General features: G+C 42.5%; 1 protein-coding gene across 1 annotated transcript in view; it reads right to left on the bottom strand.

The window, feature by feature from the left end:
- Window positions 1-2,625: 2,625 nt before the first annotated feature.
- Window positions 2,626-21,177, bottom strand: part of LOC137414914 (histidine--tRNA ligase-like) — a 49,709-nt gene continuing 31,157 nt past the window's right edge. The window contains exons 5-13 of the mRNA XM_068100469.2: window positions 16,903-17,028; window positions 16,562-16,669; window positions 14,776-14,874; window positions 13,119-13,212; window positions 11,008-11,159; window positions 6,278-6,532; window positions 5,808-5,918; window positions 4,419-4,565; window positions 2,626-3,222 (exon numbers count right to left, since the gene is read on the bottom strand). Coding sequence (XP_067956570.2) covers window positions 3,175-3,222; window positions 4,419-4,565; window positions 5,808-5,918; window positions 6,278-6,532; window positions 11,008-11,159; window positions 13,119-13,212; window positions 14,776-14,874; window positions 16,562-16,669; window positions 16,903-17,028 — 1,140 coding nt within the window. The 3' untranslated portion in view covers window positions 2,626-3,174. The remainder of the gene's footprint in view (window positions 3,223-4,418; window positions 4,566-5,807; window positions 5,919-6,277; window positions 6,533-11,007; window positions 11,160-13,118; window positions 13,213-14,775; window positions 14,875-16,561; window positions 16,670-16,902; window positions 17,029-21,177) is intronic.

The raw sequence follows: 21,177 nt of genomic DNA, 5'->3' as shown, positions 1-21,177 counted from the left end.
TTAATTTTTGGATCGAATGAGGGAAAACTGAAAAGTATAAGAAAAACTGTCATCAGACATAGAGACTGTGAGATTAGACAACAGTCATTGATTCCTGATTAATGATTAATGAAATTAAGTCACAGATCCATTCGCTCATCTCCTGGGCCCATTCAGCAGACATGTAATTTTGCCCCCAAAGGTAATGAAACCTACAAATCAACTACATATCATCGATGAAAAAATACTAAATAATGTACAACTACTCACCTGAAGAAGGACAGACCCTGTTTTCTTCCAGGGACGGTAGAGTTATTGCAATTTATCGTAAAACATTGGCTACCACAGTTCTTCCTACGCTTGTCAGTCGCCATATTCGGCGAGACGAGCACTGTGTGACGTCAGGACGAGCTTACTTCCACGTTGACCACCAATAACCTCACTTAAATCACTTAAGAGAATAACTTTAGAAAATTATAGTATCCGGATCCTCACCAAAATCGAATCAATTTGGCCTCGTCACACACACAACCTGTCCACATAGTTTCGTCTGAATTCGTCCACAAAGTTTTGAGGTATCCTGCTCACAAACAGACAGACAGACAATGAAAGAAACAAGTACATTCAAAGTACACCACCCCCATGCCAAATAAATAAATAAATAACATCCTCCAGCGCGCAGCATTTCCGGGGTGCCTTTGGCGCCCGGCGATGCCGCTGTGCAGAACATAGAGACGGTATTGGGAGGGAGAGGTGTACAATAATTGATTAATTATACAATTAAAATCAATAAATGGTAATCATAAAATAATTTCTTAATCAATTGGCTAATAGCATACCTCAACCACCAGTGTTTCATCCGAAGCTGAAACTTTTTGAAAATCAAGTCATTAATCGGAAAAAAGAATCAATTGATTAATTGACTAATCAATAAATATAATAAATAGATTAATTGATTAATCGATAAATCAAAAATATCCTTTATAGCCAAATCAATTGGCCATTGCTGCATGTCCGAATATCAGCTTCCTCGCTCAAAAGGTGCCTGAGATATTGCCCAGATGAGAAAGAAAAAAAAAAAGTGATTAATACCAAAAATAAATAAATAATAATCGTAAAATAGTTAAATTATTAATCAACTGGCTAATAGAATACCTAAACCACCACCGTTTCATCTGAATCTGTAACTTGAAAAAAAATTAATTAACCATCCCATTAATAAAATAATGAAATAATTAATCGATTAATTGATTCATCATTAAATCAAAAATATCCTTTACAGCCAAATCACTTGGTCATTGTCATGTCCAAACAACAGCTTCCTAGTTGATAATAATTAATAAACCGATAATAATTAATTAAGTAATCAATTAATTGACTATTTAAAAATAAAAAAATACCGTTTTTGGCAAAGGACGTGCTCAATATTGTGCCGAAATTTCAGCTTCCTAGCTGAAAGGATGGCTGAGATATATCCCGGACAAACAAAAAAACAAGTACAGATACATTCAAAGTACACCGCCCCAAGCAAAATAAATAAATATCCTCCAGCACGATATTGCCGGGGTGCCTTCGCTGCCCGGCGATACCGCTGTGCAGCACATATAGACGGTTTTGGGAGGGAGAGGTGTACAATTAATTAATCGATTCATTGCATAATTAAAAAAAAAAAAAATCATAAAATAATTTCTTAATCAATTATACCTAATTATACCGAAATTATACCCAACAGCCCTAATAGCACACGTCCACCACCAGTATTTCATCCGAAGCAGTGACTATATTATTTCTCTGAAGGGTATTTTCATATTATATTGAAAATTAATTAAATAATTCATTAATTGAAAAAAAAAAAAAATTGATCAATCAATAAATAAACAAACAAACAAACGGAGTGAAAACTGAGTACTCCCTTTCAGCATGCATCATCGCAAGGCCCCATTCGGTGCCCGGCAATGATGTCATGCAGTGCCTGGAGATGGAATAGGAAAGGGGCGGTGTACAATAAATGAATGAATGATCGTTTTAAGGCCATTTTCCCCGCTAGAGCGGGGGTTAGCCTTGCGGGCCCCATGACAATCATGGTTCCCTGTTTGAGGCAATGTTTTTATGTACAACAACGGTGTACAACAAGACAAAATACCTTTACATCTGATTGCAATCAGGCATAGAGGGATAAAATCAGACCTGATTAGATCTTGCCCTCTGGACTGGAAATGCTCAAGGCATGTCACGTGGGACGTCATTTAAGCAAACTGTTTGGTTTATTTCCCAGTCTATAAAATGACTTGATGAACATGATAAAGAAAATGAATTCATCCAAATATTCGTGTTTCAAGTAAGTACAGTTGTACTAGTTAATGAAACAAAAGGATTAGGTTTGTACTGTGCCCTGAAAGAAAATGCCATCTGAACAAACGCTTGATCGGTGGAATGTCACGTTTCAGGTGCAAGACAAGATTTTCGACATCAGCAAATAATTACTCACCGGCAGCCTTCCCGTCAATGGAGTGACAGTGTACAGTATGCATACAGTATAATATTCTGCACACTGACACAAGTGGTAGTTCATGGGGCCAGAAAGAAGGTTGATGTCATAGATCAACAAATAAATAAATAAAATCAGCAGTGGCCTGAGAAAGTGGATCTGTGGACTTCAATTTTTAAGTGAAATATGATGCCAGAGACCGACAAGCTGACAAATATGTTGCTTTCCACGAATACATCACTTAGCAAATTAATGCAGTGGATAAAATGGTACACTCCCTCTTCTGACAATAAAACATCCTGATATGCACTCAAAAAACACGATTTGCATTCAAAACGTAGAAACGACAACCAAAGGGTAAAATGAGACCCATATTTTGAAGGAATCATCTACATATTACAGACGCAGCAAAAGGGGGGAAGGTCTATGACTCTATGTGATAATAACAGAGGCCCTGAAAAGCTGCATCAGCAAAAAAAAAAAAAAAAAAAAAAAAAAAAAGGATTTGGCCAAAATATATTTTTGCTATAGTGGCTTTATTTTGAACATTTGCAGTTGCAATAATTTTATGTAGAAGTATTTTTGTAAACAGGATGAGAAACACCAGCCTGAGAAAAAGCCCCACAGCAACAGCCCTGGTTCATTGCGGGCCTGTGCCAAATCCTTTATCAATCCTGTTTATATGTATGTATTTTAGTTTGATGGATTCAACTTTTAGAAATCACCTCCACGATCTTTTCACGTGGTATTTCAACCTAGAGAGAGAAGGAGAGACAAAGAAAAGGGAGGGAGAGAGAGATAGAGGAGAGGGAGGGGAAGAGAGAGATAGAGAGAACAATTACGACAAGACATATATCACAGATAAAATCAAGTTGGGAATAAACTGAACAAACTTTGGTGAATCATCGGTGATGAAGGTTGTGGTCAAGCTTCATCAAAATTGTGTGTGTAGTTTCTGAGAAGAAATAAACATGGAGCCCTGGTGTTGGGCTAGCGGCTAGGGTGCCAGCTTAGGATCCTAGGATCCTGGTTCGAATCCCGGTCGATCGCTGAATTAACGCCAGGGGGGTTGACTCAGCCTGTCATCCTTCCGAGGTCGGCTAATGGAGTACCAGTTCACTGGTAATTCCCTGCTTGTCGTAAAAGGCGACAAAAAGGGTTGTCGGCAGGAAGGGCATCCGGCCGTAAAACATTGCTTCAAAAAGGGGACCAACAAAAACAACAACAACTACGGTGCCCGAAAAAGGCCAACCCCCGCTTTGCGGGGGAAAATGGCCTCTAAAGGTGGTTTTTTTCTGAGAAGAGAGCAAATACCTATTTTGGGGGGGGGGGGGGGGTGGGGAGGGGGGAGGGATATGGGGGGTCGAAGCTGGACCACTTTGATCGCTCCCCATCATAGACTTCCTTAGATCCTGATTTTCTTAATGTCATGAACACACTTTGGTGCATCATGGGTGATGAAGGTTGTGGTTACGTTTCATCAAAATTGTATGTGTAGTTTCTGAGAAGAAGGCAAATATCTATTTTCTTCTATTTTGGTTCTATTTTGGGGGTGGGAGAGGGGGGTGTTGGTCAAACCTGAAACGACTTGGACCCCCGGTAGACCCCCATAGACCCCAATTCGTTTTAATACAATGAACGAACTTGAGTTCCAACATACCAAATATCATTTCAGCCAAGTTTGGTCACAATCCCATCAGCAGTTTCAGATAAAAAGTTGCAAGTGTTGACGGACGGACGGACGGACGGAGTGACTGACTGACTGACTGACGGAAGGACGGACGACGGGCCATCCCACAAGCTCCCCGGAACTACGTTCCAAATGAGCTGAAAATGGGGTGTCGTGCAACAGGAAGTGTGTGCACGTGTGCGTGTGTGAGTTACGTGCCACCAATTGTCATGGACTTGAATCGGAAAACAATCGCTGCAAACCCTTCTAGTGTGGTGTTACCTCCTGGCGAGTTGCCACGGTGCGAAGTCGGACTGTGCCAGCTGCCAGCTCCTCAGTGCCAAGGAGAGCCACCAGTGGGATGCCAGACTGCTCAGCTTGCTGCAACTGGCTCAGTAGCTTGGGCGAAATACGATAGCTGGTCTCTGCCTGAAGAAATGCATGCCGATATTTCAGTGTTGCACCCTAAAGGTATGCAAGTGCTATGCTGAACACAGAAGAACTGTTCTTTACAATCCGGATGTTCTCAATTCCTCATCCACTGCTCCACAACTGCCCCCTCCCTATCTCCACCAACCTGCCACCCCTTCCAAAAAGCTACTCCATAATAAATTAATCATCTTCTCAAACGTTTTGCAAAATTTTACATTTGCATCAGGTTTAGATAAACTTCATATTGACAAAAAATATTGTAAACTATACTATGACATTATAGCAACTATAGTTAGTCCAAGACGAATTAGGCTACTGCTTGAATATCAATGCCGATCATTTCATTTTACAGCAATTAAACACTATTTAGGCATCATTCCCTCTCCCACCGAAGGTGGACAAACAAGGTTATGTTTTCACTACTGTTTGTCTGACTGTCGTCTGTCTGTGAGCAGCATATCTCAAAAAGTTAGACGGTTTCAGACGAAACCTGACGGACAGGTTTGGTGTAATACTAAGAAGAATTCATTCGATTTTGGTGAAGTTCCGGATTGGGATCCGGCCTATCAGTGGGATACAAAACGTAAACTGTTCACTTGTTCAACCTGGAAGAGGTATGCGCTCTACTGAGTTCCGTTCTACTTTGTCTTGTGACTCTCACTGGAGGATAGCGTATTGCATGTGGGTATTTCACAGGCAAGGTGATTCATCAATATATTTGCCATCCCTCTGATGGACATTAAACTGGGCGTCCCATCTGCTGGGATAAGTTGGTGGACGTTAAGGATAACACGGTGTCCTTTGTGAAGAGTAGGCAAACTATCACCGATACCATGAATAAATTACAAATTCCTGGCCCAACCAAAAGACCAGTGGTTCCGAAACTTTTTGGTCCACGATCCAAAATTTGAAATCAGATTCCCCTCGCGACCCAAATGGTACCGGTACCTACTCGGTAAATCCCTGTTTTTGACCGGTACCGGTCTATGCACTTCCAGTCTACGCACTTCTAAACATTTCATGCAAGGCCTTGCCGAAAATCCAAGTTGCAAGTGTATTGTCATTATCAATGTGTGACACACCTGGAATAAAGGATGAGACTATCGGGGATCGAAAAGAAACTTGCATCCCAACGGAAGGTAGTTGTTTACGAAATAGGAATCCTTACTGCCAGGAATCCTACCTCGCACCGAAGTTTCTCCAATGCACCTTGAGTAATAACAATGCGGCCCGGCTTACCTTTATTCCGGCGGCCCACAGCTCTTTGAGGAGCCTGAGGCGCTCATCAAAAAGGCCTTTCTGAGCTGATGCCACCAACACCTGGGTCTCTGTTGTTCGAACTGACTGACCCTAGAAGAAGTGGGAAAGAAACGTGGAAAAATCAAGGGTACGATATACAACGATTTGAAGAAAAATACGACGAGCCCATAAAAAGGTTTTTACTACGATGGTGACAGAAATTCTTCCTATTACCACATTTCAAGCAAATGTGATAAAACAGATGATGAATTTCAAGTGGAATGAAGGTGATAGAAAGAAAAGAAAATGTCCGTATATAGAATTCCAAATTCCACTCTTGCAAGCATTACCAGCATTTTAAAGAACATCATTAATATTATTACCAATTAATATTACCAAGTGCTTCCTTTTAAAATCAAAAGCAATATATGTGACTCAGGTGAAATGTCAAAAGTTCTACGTGGCCACACCTCACTGCGCTGTTCCAAAATGGAGAAAATCCTTTCAATGCCAATGCTTACGCCCACACAGGGCACGCGGCGCCCTTTGGCGTCAAACATCCCAACCAAGCCATCGTACCGGCCGCCCCCTGCAACACTCCCTACACCACTAGGTGCTGATCCATCATCCTGGCGTACAGCGTTCTCTGGAGCGAGGAGTGTGGCTTCAAATATTGCACCCGTGTAGTAGTCTAAGCCCCGGGCCAAACTCAGATCAAACTGCACCTGAAAGTACAACAAGAAAATTTGCAATATTTATACCCAAACAAAGCATGCAATTTCTGTCATTGACATTAAATTATTATCGAGATAATAATACGCCTCTTCCATCTCTCCCTTCTCTCACCACTTTCCTTCCCACTCCCACTCCTTACAAGCTCCCACCCCACCCTCCCCCCCCCCCCTCCTCTCAAGTCCACCCTTTCCCTCCCTCTATCCACCCTCTTCCTCCCTCCTCCACCCTTTTCCCTCCTCTTCCCACGCCATCCGCCCTCCCTCCGGACTCCCATGCACCTTCCACCCCCCTCCTGCAACCTCCACCCAGTCCCTCCATTCAGAGTCCCACCACACACATTCCCCCACCTTGCGTTGCTGGGCAACGCCGGATCCCTCATCTCATCCATTCTCCTCCTTCCTCCACCCTTCCCCTCCCTCCTTCCACCCAACCCCTCCCTCCTTCCACCCAACCCCTCCCTCCTTCCACCCAACCCCTCCCTCCTCCACCCTTTTCCCTCCTCTTCCCACCCCTTCCCCACCCTCTCACCATCCCACTCACCCCATCCCTTCACCTCCCTCCTGCCACCTCCACCCAGTCTCTCCCTTCGGAGTCCCACCCCACTCATTCCCCAACCTTGCGTTGCTAGGCAACGCCAGGTCGCTCATCTCACCCCTTCCTCTCCCTCCTCCACCCTTTCCCTCCAAAGCCACCCAGCGTTGTCTGGGATGTAATGTACATCCATTGGACTACCACAATTAAGAACATGCTTAGAGACAAACATTTTATTTATCAAGCTCCTACATATTGAACAGAAATATCAACAAAAATGAACATAATGTTGTAATGTTTTTGGGGAAAAAATAATGAATGTTTTTCCATCATGGGCCAGAATATATAAATTGTTTGGTGTTCCAATCTAGAGCAGCCCACATACAGTCGTGACCCAAAATATTGGCCCTCCTCTTTTTTGTTCTTTTTTTTTTTTGTATACAACATCAACGCTCATGTAAAAGCAAGCACATTAAACGTAAAAAACATAAACAGACACATTTAATATCTAATAAAGGGAGTGGGAGACAAGATGGGGAGAGAGAAGGAGGCACACAAGCACAACAGTCGAGAACAGGGACATCGGGAGATCTGTGGAAGGCAGAGGGCTGGGGGGAAGGGCGAGGGGGAAGGTGTACAAGGTATAAAATAAATTGAGACTACCAGGAATTTCAGGAATGAAGTCGGCGATTTAAGGAGGTGAATTTGAGGTGTATTAACGGGGGTAGAAAATAAAGGTTTTGGAAGGGGGAAGATAAGAGATGGTAGTAAACAGCTGTTTTAAATACCTGGAGGGAGGAGTGGAATTTAAGAGAGTGTGGGGGTTTGTTCCAGAGGTGGGAGAAAAGAGGAATGAAATAGAAGGTGAGCAGAGAGCCTAGATTTTGGCAGTTTCAGCAGAAGACGGTTGCAGGCAGATCTTGTGCGACCTGTAGGAATATTGGGGGGACAGAGCACAGACAGAGATGGGGGAGCTAGGCCGGAGAGGAGTCGGTAGAAGACAGAAAGACCACTAACCTGCCTGCGGTGAGAGGATATAAGGCCCTTGCACGTTTTTAAAATAATGCAACATTTCTTCCAGAAAATTTTTGAAATAAAAAAAATCTTTTGGTATCCATATATGCATTTCTTTGGTTTGCGGAGGAAAAAACAAACAAAAAAAGGTGAAAAAATTCCTAAATCTTCGCATATTCCACAAAGAAATCCTAAAATGGCCCAGACAATATTATTTACACCTTTTATAAGTTGTTCGAAATCATTCGATTTCAAGCAGGTGATTCTCGTTTACTTTGGAATTGAACTCACCTATGGTGAGTTGCAGGTGCCCGCAATATAAAAATAACTCATTCAACCAGTTTGAATAGAGAAAAGGAGTCATTCTGCTGTTTTGTGTCACTGTGTGTACCGCAATGAGCATGGAGAAGAGAAAGAAAACCAGAGAATTGTCTGAGGAGGTCAGACACGAGATTGTAGCCAAGCATGGACAATCTAAAGGCCACAAGTCCATCTCCAGAGACATTGATGTTCCTGTGTCCACCGTACGTAATGTTATCAGGAAGTTTAAGACCCATGGCACTGCAGGCAACCTCCCTGGACGTGGCCGCAAGAGAAAAATTGATCGAAGATTGCAGCGAAGGATTGTTCGAATGGTGGATAAATCACCTTGATCAACTGCCAAACAGATTCAAGCTGACCTTAAGACACATGGTACAACAGTTTGAACTCGCACCATCTGTCGCTCACACAATGAAAGGGGATTCTATGGTAGGAGACCCAGGAGGACCCCACTGCTAAGAAAGCCTGACTGGAGTTTTCCAAAACACACATGAACAAGCCAAAATCCTTCTGGGAGAATGTCCTGTGGACAGATGAGACCAAATTAGAGCTTTGGTAAAGCACATCATCTCTATGTTTACAGAAAACAAAATGAAGCCTTCAAATAAAAGAGCACCTTCCCTACAGTCAAACATGGAGGAGGTTCAGTGATGTTTTGGGGTTGCTGTGCTGCCTCTGGCACTGGGTACCTTGAATGTGTGCATGGCGTCATTAAATCAGGAGATTACCAAGGTATTTTGGAGCGCAATGTTCAACCCAGTGTCAGAAAGCTGGGGCTCCATCGAAGGTCATGGGTCTTGCAGCAGCACAATGACCCCAAACACACTTCATAAAGCACCTGGGAATGGTTCAAGACAAAACGCTGGACTGTTCTGAAGTGGTCAGCAAAGAGTCCCCAGATCTAAATCCCATTGAACACCTGTGGGGAGATCTGAAAACAGAAGTTGGGAGAAGGACCCTTGAAATCTGGGAGAACTTGAGCAGTTTGCACAAGAAGAGTGGGCCAAACTGCCAGTAGATAGGTGTAGGAAGCTCATTCATGGCTAGAGGAAGTGCTTGACTGCAGTTATTTTGTCCAAAAGCCGTGCTACCAAATATTAAGTCGAGGGTGTCAATAATTTTTTCAATGCCATTCTTTTTTATTCTCTGATTTAAAAGGATATATTAAGTTCTGAATAAAAAACAAAGGTTCTGTAATATTAACAATGAAATAAAGAATTGTGGAGACCAAATACTTTTGTTAATTTCAACTTAGTTTTAGAGAAACTTGTGAGTCATTTGAAAAAAGTGCAAGGGTGCCAATATTTTTGGCCACGACTGGAGAGTTGAACAAGTGAAAAAGATGTATTCGAAATATGTTTTGTTGTCAATCGGAACAACTATATACGTACTGCATATGGATCTAAATCGCTTGTTTGAAATTTTTTCTGAGGGGGGATATTTCGACAAGTTAGCTTAGATGGTAACATTATTTTCTACAAACTCATCTTTCACGATCGAAATTGATGTCGTTAGATGAGCAGTAAAATTCCCTTTAAAGCGATGTGTAGGTTGTGTTTGTAACATTTAACCACCCTTCTCACCCCTTCTAATCATTACTTCCACCATCAAAGGTGGATGCCAGATGGATGTTATGTTTTCACCCTGTTGTCTGCCTGTTTGTTTGTCTGTGAGCAGAATATCTTAAAAGGTTGAGGACGGATCCGGACGAAATTTGGTGGTGACAAGGTTGAATCAATTTGACTTTGGTGAAGATCCAGATCCGGATCCAAATAGTAGAATTTTAAAGCGAAATCTTCACCATTGAAAGATAGGGCCAAAAACGACATATAAGCACGATATCTCAAAAAGTTGTGGACGGATATGACAACACTTGGTGGATGAGTTGGTTCGGTGACAACACAAGCTGGTAAGATTTGGGTTAAGGTTCGGATGCAGATCTGGCATATCGGTGGGACACAAAACGTAAATTGTTCAACCTGGCGGAGGTATGAGCTTTAGCGAGTGCCGTTGTACTTCAAATACTGGGATGTTCTCTACTTTGTTCTTATGGCACTTGCTAATTCAATAGCCATCTTGGTGCATCCAGCAGCATTTCTGGATGACAGTTGTTTTCCAGTGAGGTGGCTTCATTTTGCAAGAAGTTATGTGGTTACTTAACACCCAAAGCGATAAAGAACAAGAAGCTGACACCCTAGGTCCCCTGCCTTTTGTATGGTATGAGGAACAGATCTGTGTAATATGACAGCTAAACCTTGAACGTTTTTTTAAAATATCATGTACACAAGCCAAGTTACTGAGATGGTTGCCATGGCAACATAATTCAGCCAATCACTGCCGTGCTCTAATCAGGTTGAGATAATGTCATGAGCAATAGTTCTCTGCAATATCAAAGCTAAATGTTCAACGGTTTTTGAAATATCGTGTACACAAAAGTACATGGACAGATGATCAGTCGGTCGGATGGAGCTCATTTGAATGTCCCCGGCTCTGCCTCCACCCTTCTCGGAGGAGCTGGGGACAAGAATGCAGCTTCCAGAGGAACCCTCACATTGCATTTTATATCCTTGCATCAGACAATATTCTCTTTCTGACTCACCTGTGTAGAGATATCCATGATCTCAAGATATTTGAAGAGCAAATCCAGGTCTGCAAGTCCAGCGCGTGCACTCTTCTGCTCGTCTTGCATTTCACCTGAATTTCCAACTAGTCGCTCATCAGCTTGCAAACGTGCAATCACATCTCGACCACCTACATAAAGCATTTAGTCGTAAGATAAATCTCTTCAAGTGGTAGTATTGGTCTTTATGTCATTTCAAACATATCAAGTGTGTCAAAGATGCAGGTTATATGTAAGTTATATGTAAGTTATATGCAAGTTATATGCAAGTTATATGCAAGTTATATGCAAGTTATATGCGTTACATGCAAGTTATATGTAGGTTATATGTAAGTTATATGTAAGTTATATGTAAGTTACAGTCACGTGAAAAAGTAAGTACACCCCATGTAAAGTTTTGACTTTTTCAACATATTTCAACATACAGCTATTTAATCTTCATTTCAACAATATTGGTAGATAAAGGTGATTTAATATAACAAATATCATGAAACATTTACATTTTGTAGTCCATTGTATAATTTAAATAAACATAAATGCAAATTTCGCATGTGGAAAAAGTAAGTACACCCTTGGCTCTAATAGGTGGTATTGCCCCCTTTGGCAGAAACAACCTCAAGTAGGCATTTCTTATAACTGTCTACCAGTCTCTGACATCGACTGGGAGAAATTTTTGCCCAATCCTCCATGCAGAATTATTTCAGCTGTGCGATGTTTGAGGAGTTTCTTGCATGCACAGCTCGTTTCAAATCCCCCCACAACATCACGATGGGATTTAGATCCGGGCTTTGACTTGGCCATTCCAGAACCCTCCATTTCTTTCTCTTCAGCCATTCCTTGGTGGATTTACTGGTATGTTTAGGGTCATTGTCATGTTGCAAGGTCCACCTTCGGTTGAGCTTCAACTTTCTGACAGATGGCCTCACATTATCCTCAAGCACCCTCTGGTACAATGAAGAATTCATAGTGGATTCGATGATGGTGAGCTGCCCAGGCCCTGATGCAGCAAAGCTGCCACAAACCATAATATTTCCACCACCATGCTTTACAGTTGGTATCAGGTTCTTGTGGTCAAATGCTGTCTTTGGTTTTCGCCAAACATGTCTTCTGGTACTGTGGCCAAATAGCTCTACCTTTGACATCTGTCCAGAGCACATTGTTCCAGAAGTGCTGGTGTTTGCCTAGTTATTCATTGGCAAACTTTAGTCTTGCCCTGATGTTCTTTCTGGATAGCAAAGGTTCCCTCCTGGCACACCTCCCATGTAGATCAAATTTGTGCAGCCTCTTTCTAATGGTAGACTCATGCACTTTGACATCAACAGTGGCAAGAGCTACCTGTAGGTCCCGTGATGACATTCTGGGGTTCTTAGAGACTTCTTTCAGCATCTTGCGGTCTGCTCTCGGGCTGAACTTGCTGGGGCGGCATGGCCTGAACAAGTTGGCAGTTGTTTGGAATCTTCTCCACTTGTAGATGATCTTCCGGACAGTCGAATGATCGATTTCAAATTGTTTGGAGATCTTTTAAAATCCCTTCCCAGACTCATAGGCATCTATAACCTTCTTTTTGAAGGCCTCAGAGAGCTATTTTGATCTAGGCATGGTGACGATGCACACTTCAACAACAAAGAGCAAACCAAACTAAATGTCTGAGGTTTAAATAAGACAGGTTCCTCCAAGATACTCTCTAAGGATGTTCTAATCATTTGCATCTGAGCTGGTGCACCTGATTCTAATTTTAGGTATTTGATGTAGTGATAAATGTAGGGGTGTACTTACTTTTTCCACACGCGAAATTTACATTTATGTTTATTTAAATTATACAATGGACTACAAAATGTAAATGTTTCATGATATTTGTTATATTATATCACCTTTATCTATCAATATTGTTGAAATGAAGATCAAATAGCTGTATGTTTAAATATGTTGAAAAAGTCAAAACTTTACATGGGGTGTACTTACTTTTTCACGTGACTGTATATGTAAGTCATATGTAAGTTATATGTAAGTTATATGTAAGTTATATGTAAGTTATATGCAAGTGATGTAAGTTATACGCTAGCAAGTTCCACAAGAGGACACTGACATACCATGCAGACAAACATACTCAGCAATGGAATTTGCCATCTCTTGAGTCAATCCCTTTTCTCCCACAAGTTCTTCATGCACAGCCTCCCAAGGAAGCTGGGAAGGGAGGAGATCATTACATACATGGCTTTGTACAGAACAGTATGCACGTGGTTTGAAATCAATTTTCATTATTATTTACTAGCTAAAGTAACCGGTGTTTCCCAGGGAAATTCAATGAAATACTCCAGTAACTAAATTTGTGTTGTTGACAACAAATCACTGCAACCTCAACATACGATCTAAACAATACATATTACTCGATCGCTCCCAGGAAAAACCGAGGCAGTGTATAAGCACAAGACCCGACTGAGGCCTGAAGGCCAATTATCTGGTTTTATATGGGGTCAATTTTTTATCCAAACACAGCCCTTGACCTTCCACTGGATGAAAGAGGATGCCATGCAAAGTTTGGTCGCACTGATTTCAGCAGGGTCCGAATGCATAAATTAACAAACAAACAAACGTTCTTCTTTATATATTAGACCTTTATATATCAGATAGTGGAGTACCCACCCTCTGGGTGGGTAGAGTTTGCACATTATTTGCTGAAAATATGTATAGTCTGTGTTTTGCAAGAAGACCATAGATTTTTGTGTGATGTGAGCTTAAAAGGTTTTATATGGTCCAAAGGGTACATTCCAATAGTATTTGTGTCAAAGTGGTCAAAAAGGTCTAATCTCTCAAGCATGTAAAAAGGTCCAAGTGGTCTAAATCTCTAAATGGTCAGGGGTCCTAGCTGTCTAATCTGTCTGGAGGGTGAAAGGGGGTCTAAATGGTGTTGAGGTCTAAGGGGTTGAAAGGGACTTAAGGGGTGTAAAGCTCTTAAGGTTCTAGGGTGTCTAAAAGGTATCAAAGATCTAAATAGTGAAGGAATCTAAAAGTGTCTGAAGTGTTGAAAGGGTCTTAAAGGTAAAAGGGGTCTGAAGGGTCTTCGTGATCTTAAAGAAAGTCAATCAGTGATGAAAATCTATCAAATTTGTACATTTAATGGTTTTTAGGGTCTTCTAGGCCTTAAGGGGTCTAATCTCTCAAGCATGCAAAAGTCTTCTCTCAAGCATTTAATCTCATCTCTCAAACATGTAAAAAGCATGTTAGGAAGGATATTAGGGGTTAAGAAAGGTCTTAGGGGGTATTCGGGCTCTTCAAAAGCTGAGGTGGTGGATGAAATACCCTTCGGACAATCCCCGGATCGGACTTTTCTGTGTGCCAAATTTGGTGGCTGTCAGCTGAGCGGTCTTTGCGAAAAATGCGAACACACAGACAAACAGACAGACATCCGACAAATTATATTTATTATATACAGTATGTCGATGATTCATGAGCTTTTAAGATCATTATGAGAAAGTTACCAGAAGTGATGCAAAAGGTATTGCCATTCCAACAATTAACATACAACCACTCCTGCCCCTCCCCCCCCCCCCCCCCTTCTCCAACCCACCAATGCACTCATAACTGCCAATGACTCCCAGAAGATAACAAATCCTGCCATCTAGGATATATTTCCCATTTTGGACTCTAGTCAGTGATGAAAATCTATCAAGCTTGTATATTTTATGGTTTTTAGTTATTTTGGATATTTTATTTCCAATCTTGATTTCATACAAGTCAAGAATTCACCTTGTCCAACTTATCCACGGCAGAGCAAGTGGCGCGGAATTTATCCGAAGGGACTCCGCAGGCAGCAAACACTCCATCTAAAAGACGACGATCGTTAACCTAAACAAAATAATAAATGGGTGAGTACAGAGATTTTCATAAAACATAGCAAGAACCCCATGGTAAACTATACAACGCAGTGAGTAAAGAAGGAAATGAACAAGACATAAAATGTAAACTAAACATCACTACAAAATCCTGGAGAGACGAGCAGAAATGTGTGGCATAAATAATGCTCCAGGACAAGATATTCTGATTTTGATGGACTCTAGTCAGTCAGGCTAGACTAGTCTGATAAACCTAGAGTCTAGTTCTGTTACAGAGCATCAGTGCAGCCGAAGCAGTTTCTGGGCAATGATTGTACTGGGTGGTTTGCCATTGCCTTCCCAGCTGTAGTCGGGGGAAGAATTAAGAACTTGGCCATGGTGCCAGCGATAGCTCCAATTATCACTGGTACAATTTCAGCGCTCTTCAGATTCCAGGATCTTTTCACTTCATTCTTGTGCTCTTGATATTTGGTAATTTTCTTGATTTCTGTATTATTTAGGCCAAAATCACTGGGTACCGCAACCTAAATTATCAATGCCTTCTCTTTCTTTTCGTTCCTGAGTACTATGTTCAGTCGCAGTGCTTCATTTTCGACGTTAACGCTTGATGGGATCATCAGGTCGCACTTGAGCAATATGTCCTTGTTTTCAATGATGGCTTTTGGTTCATATTTCCATGAGTTTTGTGAAACTGAGATATTTTAATTTCTGTAGATGTGCCATTGGATTACTCTACATACCTTGTTGTGGCTTTGCGTGTACAGCTGTTCTGACATGAGTTGTTTTTTTTTTACATCCCGATAGGGGGTGACTCATGGTTTCCGTTTCTCCCTTGCAGAACCTACACTTGTCTGATTGACTCAGTCCCTTCAATCTTCTTAAAGCCATTTGTGTAATGTCATTGGTCTTGGGCATTTATTATGATTCGTTCTCAGTCCCAGTTGAGCTGACCCCTTCTTGGCCATTCCAGTGATCCTTCTTTGTCTTCATTATTTGTCCACCCCGGTTCAAATCCTATGTACCATGTCCACAGTGAAGATAATACTGTATTCCTGTCCTGCATGAGCCGAGGAATAAAATGACGACTTGGATGGCAAACTTTACTTCCTAAGCATCAGTCATTTTTTGCTGTGAATATCACATTTACTGTCCTTGAATGCCATTCATAATAAATAAATTATTAGAGGATGCTGCATGCAGTTATTATACTCAGACTAAATGTGAAATGAGCCTCAACGAATCCTGAAAGGAAAAGTTCATCCTTATGTTTGCAAATTACGATCTCAATGGTTGCCAGATAGACTGTGCTTGAAGCGCCCTCTGCTGGACAAAACAATAGCGACAGTACAAAAATACAAATGAAATAAAAACTGCTTGATTAGCTGTTTGTAAAGAAAACTTCCTCGTATGCTCGACCATTTATCATACTGGTGCCTCTGTTGTCAAACATTCTTGCTCAACCTCAACCAACCACCCAACAGTCTTGATACGAGGTCTTATACGAGTTCACCTGTGTTAATATTTTCAATTCTTGCACAACATTTTATTGCATCAGAAACACTTTAGGATAGGGCATTAAGTGTGTGGTGGGAAAAGAAAATATAGTTTAAATACCTACAAAATCAAGACAAGAAGGTGCTATGAATATCGTCACAGCGGATAGGCTCGCTCTCACGAGTAAATCTGTGGAAATGTTTTACCTTGATAAGGAAGTCACCAAGCTGAAGCCCAGTCAGGATCTCATGCACTATTTTCAGGCATTCGGCATCCGGAATCATGGCATCATAAACACCGGCTATGTCAAAGTCCTGTTCAAATGGTCACGACACATTTTGAGGATGTGAAAATTGCAACCATTAACGGACAGCACGTATACGAGGTATCTGTCCATCATGTGTCGATGTCAATCATTACACCCTCTCACTCCCCATCATTATTCAACTTCCATTCCCTCACACAGTCTTCTCACTGCCCGCCCCCCCCCCCTTCCTCCTTCCAAATCTACGATAACACTATGATCAATGGAAGATGGATAACTCACACATTGGTAGAACTCTCGATATCGTCCACGTGTCATGGCTGGGTTGTCCCTCCGATACACCTTGGCAATATGGTACCGTTTGCAGTTGCTGATTTTATTCATAGCAAGATAGCGGGCAAAGGGGACCTTGCATGGAGGTAATTAAGGAGACAGGTCGACATGCTCGAATGATTATACAACCTGTGAAAATTCCTTTCTGGGAGGAGGGAGGGGAATGGTGGAGGTGGGAGAAGGGGAAGGGGTGATGTGGGAGTCTGGAAGGGGTGGGGTTGGAAGAGGGAGAGGAAAGGGTGAGAGGAGGGATGGAGAAGGCAGAGTTGGGAGGAGGGAGAGGTGGGATGGGAGGAGGGTGAGATGGGAGGGAGGGAGAGGGTGGGATGGGAAGAGGAAGGAAAGGAGTTGGGGTAAGATGAGGTGAGAGGAAGGTGAAGGGTGGTGTGGGAGTCTGGAGTGAGGGGTGCTGAGGTGGGAGGAGGCAGTGGTGGAGGTGAGGGAGAGGAGGTGAAGGGGTGGAGGTCCAGAGGAAGAGATTGGGGTAGGAGGTACCTTTGCTGGTGGTAAATAAATAAATAAAACATGGAAGCCGTTAAAATAAATGGGGCTTCTCATGTTTGACGCACTAATAAGGGCTATTTATAATCTATTTATAATCAATAAGGGCTATTTATAATCACTGTGACTTTGCCCTTTGACATTTTGATTTAATTTTGGAATAGTCTCCATATTTTTATAATAAAGGTTTGTTGAAAATTTGATGACAAAAGCTCAAAGGTAAAAAATGTTATGGCCTGGTCGAAACACACACACAATCCCAATCTCCTGCTGCAGAGGGAGGAAGGGTCCAAAAATTAAAAAAATAATAAACAAGTAAGTAAGGTGATAAGTTAACTACAATTTTAAAGAACAGCTTGAGAGACAGACATTACCATCAGTGCCTTCAACCATGCCGTGTGAGCAACGCAATTGAACCACAGTTTAGAGGTCACAGAAGCCAGAAAACAAAGCGTTGTTCAGAAGGTCAACTTAAAAGGCCATCAATCTGACACATTATCGCAATGACATTCATCGTTACCCAGGTGGGGAACGCTTAATTATACCTCACCTTTTGGTAAGTACTTCCCTGACGTAAAATATCTTACTCGTTTTCATTATTTATTTATTCATTTTCTTTCAGTGATGTACGTCTGCAGGACAAGGACACAAGTAGACATCAGTGCATGTTCACAGGAATTGCAAGGACATCAGTAGACAATGGACAAACACATTTGGTAGGTGGAGATTTGTACCTGAATATTGAGCCAGAGGTCCAAATGGGAACATAAACAGGTCAACCCAATATATCTCATTATGCTCAAACTGTGGCGAGAGTTTAATGGACAGTTTATTGAAAAGCCTGTGAGCTTATTGAATTATTGTTAATTATTCATTATTATTAATTATTAATTAATTATTGAATTATTTGTGAGTTTATTGAAAAGCCTTTAAATCAGCCAACATCACCGCTTTACACCAAAAAGGTGCAAAAACAGATCCTTGCAACTACAGACCAATCAGCCTGCTCCCAATTATCAGCAAAGTCATGGAATCCATCATTGCTTCAGATATCAAATCCTTCCTCTTCTCCAATGGCTTGATCTCCGATCATCAATTTGGATTCAGACCAGGTCATTCTACTCTGGACATGCTTCTGCTGTCTCAACAATGGATGGAGGTCCTCATTGCCAAACAGGAAATCAGAGCTGTCTCCCTTGACATATCACGTGCCTTCGATACTGTCTGGCACCCAGGTCTGCTCACCAAACTCTCCTCCTATGGTATCCATGGAAATCTCCACGCATGGCTTGCGGACTTCCCCTCTGGTTGTCGTCAACGTGTGGCCCTGAATGGATTTCTCTCATCTCCCCTTCCTCTTCTGGCTGGAGTTCCCCAAGGCAGTGTTCTGGGCCCTGTGCTATTTCTGGTCTTCATCAATGATCTCTCCGACTCTGGAAAATCCCCTCTATCTCTTTGATGATGACTCCACTCTCTGCCACTCCATTCCTCATCCCTCAGATCGGCAGTCTGCAGCCTCCTCACTCTCTGCAGACCTGGACAAAATCACAGATTGGTCAAACAAGTGGAACATGTCTTTCAATCCTGACAAATCTCACACTCTTACTATGTCTCTCCGAAAAGACCGACTGGAAAACCCTCCCATCTACTTTCTCAACAATTCCCTCCAAGAAGTTCTGCCGTTCAAGCTTTTGGGTCTCACTATCTGCCATGATCTTTCCTGGGAAAACCACATTTCCAAGCTGGCCTCCAAAGCCAGTCTAGGCATCCTCCGTCGTGCGAAGTCCTTCCTTGGCACACCTGAGCTCCTCACCATATACAAGGCTTTCATCCGCAGCTCAATGGAATACTGTTCCCCTCTCTGGGCCGGTGCTCCTGCCTCACGCCTACCTCGTCTTCACGCTGTTGAAACCAAAGCTTTCAGAATCATTGGAATCTCCCGCGATGAAGCTATCTCTGAGGGCCTTTCACTCACTCACCACAGGCAGGTTGGTGGTCTTTCTGTCTTCTACCGACTCCCCTCCGGCCTTCCTCCCCCAGCTCTCTCTGTGCTCTGTCCCCCAAATATTCCTACAGGTCGCACAAGATCTGCCAGCAACCCTCTTATGGTTAAACTGCCAAAATCTAGGCTCTCTGCTCACCTTCACTCTTTCATTCCCCTTTTCTCCCGCCTCTGGAACAAACTCCCCCGCTCCCTTCAATCGCACTCCTACCTCCAGGTCTTTAAAACAGCTGTTCACCACCATCTTTTATCTTCCCCCATCCAAAACCTTGATCTTTTCTACCCCTGCTAATTCACCCCAGATACACTTTTTTGGGGGGGTTCCAGCTTCTTTCCTGGAAGTCCTTGCAGTGTTCATATGTTTTATACCTCTCCCACCTCCCCCCATGCCCTCTCCCTCCCACATTTCTCTCGATATCCCTGCTCTCAAATGTTGTGTTGTGTCCTTCCCCCTCTCTCCCCATGTTGTCTACCGCTCCCCTTATTTTGTGTTTTATGTGTCGGTTTGACTTTTTGTGCGATTAATGTTAGCTCTTTCACGAGCCTCGATCTTGTATACAAAAAAAAGAAAGAAAATAAAGAGCTGTTTTTGTGAAAAGCATGAAAAACATACAAAAATCCAAGTTAAGAGAACTTTTGCATTCGTGCATCTGCAGGTGATTTCCATACAACTCGAGCTTTGGAATTACAGCCGTCTGCACAGCCATCGTTGGCGTTCTTTACAATAGTTTGAATAGTCATCGGTGGCAAATCAAGATAGCGAGCCATATCGGCTGGTCGTTCACCATTCTTATTTTGTTTCGCCATCTAATTTGACATCCAGAGTCACACTACTGCACTTACGCTTGCGTACAGGTTCACCCTTTCCATTACCCCTTAGTTTACCACTCATTGTTCAACGATTACAGTGGTACACAAAGATAACAAGTGGGAGGATTTCTTTGCAATACATGTCCCCCACCGGTGTGACATTTTCAAGGCCAAAACTGGTATAACTGAAAAATTGATGAAACGCCCTGAAACTCGAACTTGTTCTGCAGCTTACGACAATAAAGCCATGTACCAAGTTTCAGTGGAATATGTTAAACGGTGTGGGCAGAAATTCTGGAAAACCACAGGTGGGATGGATGGATGGACAGAGACCAAGAGCAAACCTTTCGTCCCCTCTGGTGAAACCAGTAGACTAAAAATCAATGGCAGCATCAAGTCCAACAATGCTCAGTGTGAGATGGAGTCTGAGAGAGAGAGAGGACGTAGATTCTCTGAGAGGAAGATTGTGGGGTGGAACACTGGGAAGCTGGTCCACAAAGCATTGTGGGATGGAACACTGGGAATCTGGTCCACAAAGCATCGTGGGGTGGAACACTGGGAATCTGGTCCACAAAGCATTGTGGGGTGGAACACTGGGAAGCTGGTCCACAAAGCATCGTGGGGTGGAACACTAGGAAGCTGGTCCACAAAGCATTGTGGGATGGAACACTGGGAAGCTGGTCCACAAAGCATTGTGGGGTGGAACACTGGGAAGCTGGTCCACAAAGCATTGTGGGGTGGAACACTGGGAAGCTGGTCCACAAAGCATTGTGGGGTGGAACACTGGGAATCTGGTCCACAAAGCATTGTGGGGTGGAACACTAGGAAGCTGGTCCACAAAGCATTGTGGGGTGGAACACTGGGAAGCTGGTCCACAAAGCATTGTGGGGTGGAACAATGGGAATCTGGTC

Source organism: Myxine glutinosa, chromosome 4 (genome assembly GCF_964187855.1).
Source record: "Myxine glutinosa chromosome 4, kmMyxGlut1.1, whole genome shotgun sequence".
Lineage (NCBI taxonomy): Eukaryota > Metazoa > Chordata > Myxini > Myxiniformes > Myxinidae > Myxine > Myxine glutinosa.
This window is presented reverse-complemented; position numbering and strand designations above follow the sequence as displayed.